Here is a 12,502-nt window from a genome sequence, read left to right as displayed (position 1 = left end):
CCTCATGGCACAGTGTTGGTCTCGGGATCAGGAGTATAGACATCACCTGGAAACTGGTTAGAAATGCAGATTCTCTGCCCTCCAAGTCCCAGACCTGCTGACTCAGAAAGTCTGGGGGTGGGACTGGCGAGCTGTGTTTTAACAAGTCCTCCAGTGGAGTTTGATGCGCCCTCAAGTTTAACAACTGGCTTAACAGAATGATGCATTCGTCCAGTCTTCTGACAGCTTGGCCTACTTCAGACGGTCTCTACTGAACGATCCATCTTCTAAGAGAGAGAGTGTTCTATCTTTATGGAGTAAAGTTTCACCTTCGAGAACACAGTGATCTTCTTGAATTCTTCTCAGATATGTTCTTCCTGCAACAGCTGAACTGGATCTGCACAAATCCAAAACCTCAGGCCTCTGACCCTGATAATTTCCAAGGCTTCATGTACCCAGTCTATGCATAGAATCTTTTATACTGAAGCAGAGTTTAACAACAAAAATAATTTTAAAGGATTTCTGATGTCTGCTTGTGCCCCTCAAAGAATGTTAAAGGTGACTAAGATTAAAGGACTGAAAATATCAAGTCCGTACATGTCAATAATATACAATAAATTAGGGGGAAACATTTTTTTAATTTTAAAAATATCAAGTCTAGACAAGGACAGGGAGCAGCCAGAACTCTCTTGCATTGCTGGTGGAAATGTACATTAGTACATCTGCTTTGAAAAACTGTTTGGCAACAAATACTAAAGATGGAGATATGTCCACTCTAGGATCCAGTAATTCCACACTTGGACATATACCCAACACAAATGAGTGATTACGTCCACCATCACATATATACAAGAATGTTCATAGCATTGTTATTCGTAATAGCCAAAGACTAGAGACACCCAAATGTTCATCAAGTATATAGTCCAGAGAAATAATTTGTGAAATACTTCACAATGGTAAAAAAATAATAACCTGCTTTGCTACCTACAACAATATTGATCAGTCTTACAGATGTAATGTTGAGTGAAAGAAGGCAGACACAAAAGAGTACCTACCATATGATTCCATTCTTATGAAGTTAAGTAAACAGACAAAAACTAATCTATGGTGAGAGAAAGCAGAAGAGTGATCACTTCCTGAGTGCTGGATTGGGAAGGGGATGAGGAAGAGCTGTGGGGCGCTGGTATGTTCTGTATCTTCATCTGGGTGGTGGTTACACAGGTGTAGACATATGTAAAAATTCATCAAGCTCAATCCTTAAGATTTGTACGCATGACTGTATATGAGTAACATATCAAAATAAAAGAAAAATGTGAAATCAGCGAAGATTATGAAAGTGGATCCAGATTATAACTGACAGCAACAGCCCTAGAGTCAGCTTTCCTCTCCTCCCCGATTCCCTCACACACATACTTGCTGCAGTCTCTCTGACTGACCAAATCCCCAGCCTCTCTCTGACATCCAGCCCTTAGTTTGTCCTTTATCTCTCCCTTCTTTTAACCTTAACTCCAGGTTTGACTTGGCTTTCTACTAAATCCTTTTCTCTTGTCGATCTCTCAGGACCATCCCTTTCTAAGTCCATCTTGTTCTCCCAATTCCGCATCCTGAAAAATCTCATATAGGACAGCAAGGACAAAATTCTCTTTACTAGATAGTTACAGGGAGAGAAGTAGAGAATGCTCAGCCAGTAATGTATCTTTTCCTCTCTCACACCCTCAGTTATGAAGTTAATTGAACTTTCCTAGGGCAGAAATACCACTGAGTAATTATTTCTTTTGAATGATAGTGGGCACCAGTACAAACAACTGGCTTCTCACGTAAAAGGCAGTAAACTTTGGTCTTGCTCTTCTTAGCAATATCTACTAGCCTATACTAGGAATTCCATGCAGCGTGTTTGTGTTTGTTTGTTTGTTTTTTTGTTTTGCTGGAGACTGTAAAAGTAAAGTTGGGAATTAGCATGGCTTCTGGAGAATAGTAGAAAAGCCAAGTTGTAGTTTCCTAAAATATGAATATTGGCAGCACATGTCAACTTTGAAAGGAACTGGTCATAGGCACAGAGTACAGAGGTAATCAATAGCACTTCCCTGGTGTAAGTTCCCAATGTTAAATTTATAGTCATAGACCATTTTTTTCTCCCCCTGGTATCTGAGAATATCTGGGGTTTGGCAAATATATTCTCAAAGGTCTGTAGTAACTTATCCTTTTAGAACAGGCCCACAGGAGGTAACCAGGAGCAGGGGGCGGGGGGGAGTAGGGAATTATTATTTAATGGGTTCAGAGTTTCTGTTTCCAATGATGGAAAATTTCTGGAAATAGACAGTGGTGATGGTTACATACCATTGTGAATGTACTTAATGCCACTGAACTGTACACGTTAAAATGGTTATTTTTTAATAATATTTATTTATTTGGCTGTGCCGGGTCTTAGTTGCAGCACGCGGGATCTTCATTGTGGCATGTGGGATCTTTAGTTGCAGCATGCGGGATCTTTTTATGTTATGTATATTTTACCACCATTTTTAAAAAAAACTGGTCCACAGGGACTTCCGTTTCCAGCAATATAGCATATTAGCCATCCTGAAAAAACCTTCCTGGGACAAAAATACATAAAGCATTGGATAAAGTACTGTAAATATTTCATAAATGCGTAGTAGAGGTAGTGGAAAGTAAGGGAAATCCTCAGAGGTTTTTGTTTTCTTTTTTTTAAAGGCAAGATGAAAAAACATAAATCCAGAGAGGTGAGATCTAAAGCTGGTGTCTGCCCTGCTGTCATCTGCTGACCTTAGCTATATGAGTGGGCCTTCAGTAGGGGTAGAAGATAAAGCTCAGAGACTTGGAAACTGGACCCTTGGTGAATGAACTAGAACAGACCAACCACTCCCAGAATGTGACCTTAATGAAACTTGCCTCTCTTGGACTTGGCTATAAATAGAGGAGAAAAAAAGTCTCCCATGTAGTTTTCTGATTACAAACTGGACTCTAGTAGGTTTGAAGCCCATACATCTTGGTCATTCCTATTGCTCCCAGATCAGGCTTCTTTTCTACCACCTTTTTTAAAATTTGAAAAATTATCATAGATCAATTTTTGGGGTAGAACACACCCAATTCATTCACCTGTTCTTCATATGATATATTTTTCAGACCTCTTATCCCCCTAACAGTATCCCTTTGGGTATTTTCTAGCTTGTTCCAGTATCTCCTTAAGGAGATAGTCATATGGAAAATAGTAACAGATTTAGCTCAACCGACAGACTAGAATGGAACTATTACCACTCATGATTGACGTTTTGGTTATCTACCACTGAATAACAAATTAGCCTAAAACTTAGTGGCTTGAAATGACAACAGTTATCATCTCACTATTTCTGTGGGGCAGGAATTTGGTTGTGGCTTAGCTGGGTCCTCTGGCTCAGGGTCTCTCACAAAGTAGCGGTCAAGTTGTTGGCTGGGGCAGCAGTCATTCTCAAGGCTCAACCAGGGAAGGATCTGCTTCAAAGCTCACTCTTGTGGTTTTGCATAGGATTTAGTTTCTTGAGGCTGTTGGTCTGGGGGCCTCAGTTCCTTGCTGTCTGTTGGCTGGAGGCCACCCTCAGTTCCTTGCCATGTGGGCCTTTCATCAGAGCAGCTCACGGCATAGTAATTTGCTTCATCAGAGTGAGAAAGTGAGGAGAGCCAGAGAGAGAGAAAGGAAGACAGAAGTCACAGTCTTTTATAACCTAATCATGGAAGTGACATTCCATCATTTTTACCATATTCAGTTTGTTAGAAGCATGTCACTAGGTCCAGCCCACACACAAAGGGAGGGGATTACACAAGGTGTGATTACCAAGAGGCAGTGACCATTGGAAGCCATTTCAGAAGCAGCCTACTACAACTGGACATCAACTTCTAATCTGAAACCTAAAATTGTGACCTACATTAAGGATTTAGATTTAAGTGACCCCAGGTTAGTGAGGTCCTTAGGTACTTGGAAAAGTAAATGCCAATTATCTCTGGAGAAACTTACCTCAAGCTCAGGTATTAAGTACTTCCACTAGATAGAGTTCCAACAAACATGAGTTTGCAATAAAAAAGAAAAAAATGCAAGTCACCATGAATGACAATTAGCAGAAACAAAGAATCAGATCTGCCAATGCTACAGATACTGCAATTATCAGATACACAGTATATAACAAGCATGTTTAATCTGTACAATTAAAAATATGGCTAAGGAACAAGAGAAAGCAAAAAATAGTAAATCAGATTTGAAACAAAAACAAATATAATTTCTAGAAATGAAAAATAAAATAATTGAAATCAGAAAATCAATAGACGGGTCAAAACAGCAGATTAGACACAACTGAATGAAGTAAGAAATAATGAACTGAAAGATAGATTTCAAGGAATTACCGGGACTTCCCTGGCGGTCCAACGGTTAAGACTCCACACTTCCAATGCTATCCCTGGCTGGGAACTAGGATCCCACATGCTGCCTGGCACAGCCAAAAAAAAAGAAAGAAAGAAAGAAAGAAATTACCCAGAATGCAGCAAGGTAAAGACATGGAAAATGTTAAAGGAAAATAGACATGGAGGATAGAGAAACTGTTACATCCAATCAGACTTTCAAAATGAGATGAACAAGGGAGAGAGAACATTCAAAGAGAAGATGGCTGAGAATTTGCCAAGTTTGATGAAGATGACAAATCTTAAAATTCAGGAACCTAAACTGTGCTGGTCTTTCAGCTCCACACCCAGGCTTCTATTCCCTGTAAGGCAGCACTGGGGTTGGGTGTCCACAATGCTTTTCCAGGCTCTTCTAGCAGCTGGCTTCCTCCTGGGTTCCACCAATAAGAAATGCTGGTATGTGATCAAAAGGTAGGAGGAGGGTAACAGCAAGAGTTCCTCTCTCTCCCTCTCTCTCTCTCTCTCTCTCTCTCTCTCTTTTTCTCTTCCTTTTACTCCTTCTGGTCCCAAGCCCTTAGCAACAGCCACCCATCCATCCCCAATAGCATAGCTGTTCCTGAGATGGTGGCCACCTGCTCCACCCTCCTAGGTTCTGGTAACATAACCTCCTCCTTTTGGTGCCTTGAACCCTAGGGATGTGCTAGCTATTAATACTTTCTGCTTTCTAATCTCCAGGCTACCTGACCTTTGTCCCTCTTTCAATCTCCCAATACATGTGTAGCCGATTCCCTTATCAAATCCTCTCTGTTTTGAAGTACCTAGCAGGGCTTTTGTTCTCCTGCCTGGACCCTGATTCATATAATGACGAATTCCAAGCAAGTTAGACAAAAGAAATCTACACCTAGACACACCAAAGTCAAACTCAGATCAGTAGGAAGAAACTAGAAAGAAGACAGATAGCTTAAAAGAAGTGACAGTTGGACTAACAATAGACTTCTCAACAGCAGCAATGGAAGCCAGAAAATAAGTCACATTCTCAAAATGCTGAATGAAAACAACTTTCAGTCTAGAACTATATGCCCTATAGAACTATTATCTACAAATAAGAGGGAAATCAAAATATGTTCAGAGAAGCAGTAAGAGACTAATTTTAGAGCCTGCTGAGTTAAATAACAGGGATGTACTTATGTTTAGTTTACGCCTTGGGATTTGGGCCCTCAACTTTGCCTTTGGAAGTCCAAAATAATAGACTTTATGAGAAGGCTTTAAGAAGAGAATTACTAGGACTTCCCTGGCAGTGCAGTGGTTAAGACTCAGTGCTTCCAGTGCAGGGGCCGCGGGTTCGATCTCTGGTCAGGGCTGTGCGGTGCGGCCAAAAAAAAAAAGTAGAGAATTCCTTATACTTTTATGTCTAGGGAAGCTAAAGTTAAAGAAAAATCTTATTGACAGTATCACTACAGACCACAAATCAGCATGCTATTTCCTTTAAGGACCAGATAGTTAATATTTTAGGCTTTGTGGGCCATTAGGTCTCTGTCACAACTACTCAGATCTGTTGTTGTGATGCAAAGCTGCCAAAGGTAATGCAAACAAAGGAGCATGGCTGTTTTCCAATAAAACTTTTATTTACAAAACAGGCAGAGGGCTGGATTTGATCCCCAGGCCATAATTTGACAATTCCTGCTACAGACTATGAACTATTTTCAGTAGTTGAAGATGATGGATTTTTCATATTTGCTGAAGCTATAAATCCTAGTTGTTAAGTTCCTTCTAGGAAATATGGTATTGAGAAACTACCTGAATTGTATTCTGCTATGAACAAAAAGGCAATAGTATTAAATGTGCCACTATACCTTGGACATCAGACACTTGGATATGCAAAAATGACTATAAGTCATATTTAAGTCTAACAGTATTGTAGATTAATAATGAATTCAACTCTGATTCTGTTCAATTGTTGAGAGATTGTTGAGGCCTCCCTCACACAGCTATCAACATAATGCATTCTGACTGAAGAACTACTTATAGGATGGAAAATCAGTTTCAAAATGTGTCAATTGTTACGGATAATAGAACAAACATGGCAAAGGGTAAGAGTGATTTAGGAATCACAAGCATACAGTGTTTTGTTCATATAACCTTCCGTACTGTAATCCGAAAGCAATTATAACTGTCTGTAAGCAGAAAGATAGTGGGCCACTGCCTCATACTTCAGTCAAAGACAAAAATACATGATGTACAAAGGTGTTTTTTTTTTCCTAGAAAAGTTTAGAAAAGTTTATTGAACATTATTCCTGCATCACACTTATTGAAAGAAAAACTTAATTTTCCCTGAAGGCACCCTGTCATTTCACATGATCTATACCCTAAAGTTTTTTGTATTAAAAATACAGGTTAGGGCTTCCCTGGTGGCGCAGTGGTTGGGAGTCCGCCTGCCGATGCAGGGGACACGGGTTCGCGCCCCGGTCCGGGAAGATCCCACATGCTGCGGAGCGGCTGGGCCCGTGAGCCATGGTCGCTGAGCCTGCGTGTCCGGAGCCTGTGCTCCGCAACAGGAGAGGCCACAGCAGTGAGAGGCCCGCGTACCGCAAAAATATATATATATATATATACAGGTTAAATACGAAATTAGTAAACAGCAGCATATGAAAGTTCATGCTGAGCAAAAACAAGTCCAAAAAAAAAGCTACCATATACCAATAGAATAGTTCCTACAGTATTTGTTTCCTATGTAAATCATATTTGAATGCAATTTTCAGAACCATATTTAAATATATTTTGCAATTTGTTAACTGTAGGCATCCACATTTTTCTTCCACCACATAATCTGTTCCTTTGATTAAGCTGGCAACATTTGCTAGGATCCACAAAATGCAGCAAGTTCACAGATATTTCTCAAGATTTGAGAAATCTGGTCCACCTTTAGTGTAGTTTCCTGAGATTTCTGCTCCGCTGAAGTCAAAACGAGGATTTTCTTTCTGGCAGTTTTCTCTGCATTTGGTCTTGCACCCAAGGATCAGCTGCATACTCAGATTCCAGAATAGAAGTCCAACAATTTGCTGCATCTCTCTTTGTAAGAACAATACGGACCATTTTTCTACCCTCCAGAGTCCACGGGTTCCCTCATCAGCTATTGTAGAATCAAAGAGTTTGCCCTTGAGGATCTCGTGGCCACCCACGGCCAGCGCCACATGCCGGCTCTGCGGGCCGCACTGGATATCCTGAGGGCGAGTGCCTGGCGACACCTGAACTTCAATGAACACCTCCTCCAAGATCTGGTACCACTGGCCCCATGGTGCTCTGCATGGAACCGCCCCACTGCGCTCCTCAAACGGGGCTGACACACTCCAGTCGCCTCCTGTCCCCGGTGGCCATCCAAAGGTTTTTGAATCGCCTTGTCATATATTTAACAAGATGTTTAAACAAGATGGAATAGCAGCTACTACGTGTTTAAAAGCCATCTAGAGCAAAACTAAAATAACATGCTTTTTAGATGAAAACAATGTATCAACTTATTAAAATTGCTTGCAGAGAAAAATACTTTGCTTTCTGGAACCTGAGGAAGAAGTAATCAAACTGATGACTTCAGAGTACAAGTATTTCTTACATGACAGTGGCTGAAAAGATTCTCTTATCATTCTACTCCAGGAAGATGCTGAGACTGGTGTACATGAAATGAAACTGAAATATAAATGGAAAACCCCAGATGACTGGTTTCTTGAAGGCCAATTGTATTGCTCCTTTGCCACAGTTTTAGAACCAAGGTTTAAGGACAAATTTTATTCACATGACCGTGTAAAGCAGCAGTTGCAGGCAAATATTGTGTGTGTGTGTGTGTGTGTGTGTGTGTGTGTGTGTGTATATATATATTTGGAGTAAAAAATATAAGCGTGGATAATACTTTCAGCAAAGATTCAAAAAAAATTTTCTTCACCTGGGACTAGAAGCTTCCGTCTGTGGGACTGCTTCAACCAAACTGCACCATCATCAGCAACCACACCAAGCTGAGGATATAAAATAGAGATGAGGGACTTCCCTGGCCGTCCAATGGTTAAGACTCAGCATTTCCACTGCAGAGGGTGTGGGTTCGATCCCTGGTTGGGGAACTAAGATCCCACATGCCGTGCGGCGCGGCCAAAAAAAACACCAACAGACATGAGCCTTTATCTTAGTTAGTTCCTATTAAAGAGAAGGGAAAGCTTAATAATTTTGTGGCGGCATCAATACTAGCATACGTATCCCATAATGGCAGCACTAACCAAACATTTTCTGTTACACTGCCCTCCATAGATGAAAGAGAGCATCTATTTATGTGGTAGATGGCACTACTGTTTAGTTCCAGGTATATTTTTCTCTACTTCTAGGTATACGGAGGATTACACTCCTTCTGCCCTTTAAATTAGGAACAGCTATTTCACTAGTTTTGGCTCATGAAGCTGGAGTGGAAGGAACGTGTGCATGTCTGGGCCATAGCATTTCACAGCCAGTGGTAAACACTCTAGTCCTCTCTCTGCTGCATTAAATCCTGAACCTCACTTTGAGAACTGGGCATGATAAAATGGAGTCTCCATCAGTCTACCAACCCCTGTTGGATATGCAGCACAAACAAAAAATAAATCTTTCTCATTTTAAGCCTGTGGGATTTTAGGGCTTATTTCCTAAGCATAACCTAGCTTATCCTGACTGGTGTAAGTTAGTGTCATAAACATATAGTATAATGACCCCAGAAGCAAACTATCAGCTTACATTGATGAGAAATAAATACTCCTGAAGGGGATGTCAAACTCTAAAAATCTGAATACTTACATTTTAACAACAAAATTATAATATTTTAATATTATCTAATTTTTATATTTCATGTTGATTCTGGTATCTCAGAAGTTTATTATATAGTAGTGATATTCTGCTTCAGCCAAATATTGATTTTTAACATGTAGCTGGTTTTTGTTTGTTTGTTTTCAGCCGCGCCATGTGGCATGTGGGATCTTAGTTCCCTAACCAGGGATCGAACCCGTGCCCCCTGCAGGGGAAACATGGAGTCTTAACCACTGGACAGCCAGGGAAGTCCCTAACATGTAGCTGTTTTGCATTCAGCCAAAATGTATTTTTGGTGCCTCTCTAAAAAAAATATACTAAATAGGGCTTCCCTGGTGGCGCAGTGGTTGAGAGTCCGCCTGCCGATGCAGGGGACACGGGTTCGTGCCCCGGTCCGGGAAGATCCCACATGCCACGGAGCGGCTGGGCCCGTGAGCCATGGCCGCTGAGCCTGCGCGTCCGGAGCCTGTGCTCCGCAACGGGAGAGGCCACGACAGTGAGAGGCCCGCGTACCGCAAAAAATAAATAAACAAACAAATAAATAAATAAATAAATATTATATATACACACACATACATACACTAAATAAAAATGATATGAATAAAAGCCTGGCTGTGCGTCCTTCAAGATAGTTACTTGACAGAAACCTGAAACTATTTGTAAATTAGGTCACATTTCTTCTAAGGAAGAATACCTCGATCTTATGGAATACAGGTGTTTTTTGCTGCCACCTTGCATCCTAGGTCTCTTCTGCTGCCACCAGCTGGCTTCCACTACTGATAAATTCCAGAAACCAGCAGGATTCTATTCAGTGTTTTGTTTTGACTGCTGGGTCCCTGATGAGAACACCAAGTCAGTTGAACAAGTAAAATTTTAGGTTGGGAACAGAAAAACACAATCAACTCATTTCCTACATATTTTGGGTAATCAGCCACACAGTAACTGGTTTTTGTCCCAGCAGGTGGTCCAGACAAGGCTTCAGGCTAACAAAAGAGAAGACATTTTAATTCTTAAGTAAATTTTCTCATCCTAGGAAAGAACAGTGTTAAAAGCTACAGTCATTATACAAGAGCAAACAAAGGTCAGTTCAAATACAATAGTGTACCAACAGTCTTAGTGTAGTTTTAAGCTTTAATAACTTCAGAAGTACAAACTCTATGAACTTACACAAAACATCACTTGAAAAATAAAATTATTTAAATTTCTTTCATGCTTCTTTGGTCTTGGGAATTTTTGAATAATAAATGTAATTCAATTTTTTGTTTCAGTCAACGTTTGCCATCCTCAGTTAGGGGGACTAAAAATTTTGAAATTTAAAATTACTCGAAATTCACCAAATTAAATAGTGTAAAAGAAATTTAAATACATTTTCAAGTGATGCTTTTTGCAAGTTTTCGGCATTTATACTTCTGAAAGTATCAAAACCTAAAACTGCACTAAGACTTTCGGGAAACCTGTACATGGAAAACTGTGGAGTCACAGGGTGCTTGAATATAAACTTTTATAATTATACCTAGCTTCGTCCAAAATAAATTGAAAGATTTTAAAACAACACATGTACACACATATAGGCAAGAAGATGTAAAACTGAGTCATAAGGTTTCTTGAAGCTAGGGAGATACGGTGCTAAATTATTAAAACTTTAGGAAAAGTATGGGAGAGTGAGGCAAATGAGTAACAGTATCTGTCATACAGGTTCCTAGTATGACACTATATTTTTACTTTGAAGAAGGCTGAGGGTGCAGTTTCATTTGGGATACTTGTTCTTAAGCTAGTATTATGTTCTCAATATTTCGGTATTAGTATTACTATTGCTAATGATGATTTTACAGAAAAGTAAAAACAAATAACTTTTAAAGACCTGGGCCTTAAGAGAATGCAAAAAACAAAGAAACAACAAACAAACAAACAAAACTCCATAAATACTAGTTTTCCTTCCGTGGTTCTCAGTCTTGGCTGCACAATGGAATGACCTGAGTTTAAAAAATACTGATGCTTGGATCTCATTCTGAAATTCTGATTCAAGTGGTCTAAGCTAGAGAACGGGCATCAGGAATTTTTAAAGCCCCCTGGTGATCCTAATGTTACAGCCAAGGTTGGGAACCACTGCGCCAGGTCAATATATGATCAGGTACACGTCAACAAAAAAATATGTACAGATGTTCAGAACTTTTTTTTAATGTAGCACCAATCTCAAATTTTATAATGGAAGAGGTTGAGAAAAGAACCTAAAGCTCAAAAAAATCATGTTGAACGAAATAAGTCCGACACAAGAGTATACTTATTGTATGATTCTATTTACACAAAGATTTAAAAATTAGAAAAGGGGTGATGGGAGGGCGAGGAGGGGATTAACCGGGAAGCGAGCGAAGAAAACTTCTGAGATGGAAATGTTCTCTATTTTTATTAGGGTACACAGATACATAGTTATCAAAACTCATCGAAATAGTTGAGATCCGTATTATGTTTTCGCTATATGTAAATTACGCTTCAATAAAAAGAACGAATAAACATAATTAACTTAAATCTGGATACCTATGACAGAGTCTGAGCGGCGGAGACGATTATTATTTGGGATTACCCAAACCCCACTAGATTAAAAGGAAGCGCAAACCCCAGACCAGAACCGGAGAATGGAGAGCAGACAGCAGGGAGGGCCATAGCCTAAGAAATCGCTAGAGGGCTGGCAGCCGTAGTCTAGTTGATACCTAGACGGCGGCGCCCGAGTGCCCCGCTAAAATAAGCCCCCACGCCCTTTTCCGGTGCGCACACTGCCGTTCGTGCGACCCAGCAGAAGGATCCGGAAGGAAACGACGCCACCACGAAAAAGGAGCCGGTGGCAGCTGGGTTTCTGCGCAGATGCTGGGGCTGTAGGCGCCGCGCGGCCGGCTGGTTGCGGCTCGCAGGGAGGACGCCGGCGCTCGCCTTCCGTCCGCTGCCCCCGCCGCTGCCATGATTCCGGTATCGCTGGTGGTGGTGGTGGTGGGCGGCTGGACTGCCGTCTACCTGACCGACTTGGTGTTGAAGGTGAGGGCCTCGGGCCTAAGGCCCAAGCCCGCGGTGCCAGGGCCGGGGCGCAAGGCCCTAGGCCTTTTCTCTTCCCCTGCCTTGTGCCTCCCGGGCTGAAAGCCGTGCGACCGGAACCCACGTGCGGCCTTCCGCGTGGCGCCCGGTCCCATGGAGTAAATAAAGCACGGCTGGCCGCGGGAGGGGTGTGGCGGCCTGCGCAGCTGCCGCAGTATCATTGCGGGGCTCTGCAAGCCCCGCAGCCTTCGGATCCTGCCCGGGAGGCGCCGGTAGTGGGCTCGGGAGGGCCGGGGCCCTG

General features: G+C 41.4%; 1 protein-coding gene and 1 pseudogene across 7 annotated transcripts in view; one reads left to right on the top strand and one right to left on the bottom strand.

Moving 5' to 3' along the window:
* Positions 1-7,244: 7,244 nt before the first annotated feature.
* Positions 7,245-12,131, bottom strand: LOC111167527 (nudC domain-containing protein 2 pseudogene; annotated as a pseudogene).
* The window catches only part of MBTPS2 (membrane bound transcription factor peptidase, site 2), a 67,437-nt gene continuing 66,940 nt past the window's right edge, over positions 12,006-12,502 (top strand). For all 7 annotated transcript variants that reach the window (XR_016391393.1, XR_016391392.1, XR_016391395.1 and 4 more), the window contains exon 1: positions 12,006-12,204. Coding sequence is in view for 3 of the 7 variants with exons in the window: in XM_089904685.1 (XP_089760811.1) it covers positions 12,130-12,204 (75 nt within the window). In the remaining 4 variants the exon portion in view is untranslated. The remainder of the gene's footprint in view (positions 12,205-12,502) is intronic.

The sequence above is a fragment of the Delphinapterus leucas genome, chromosome X (genome assembly GCF_059928025.1).
Source record: "Delphinapterus leucas isolate spDelLeu-1000000601 "Yukka" chromosome X, BTC_Dleu_Yukka2, whole genome shotgun sequence".
Taxonomy (NCBI): domain Eukaryota; kingdom Metazoa; phylum Chordata; class Mammalia; order Artiodactyla; family Monodontidae; genus Delphinapterus; species Delphinapterus leucas.
The sequence above is the reverse complement of the archived record's forward strand: the minus strand, read 5'-3'. Positions and strand labels throughout refer to the sequence as shown.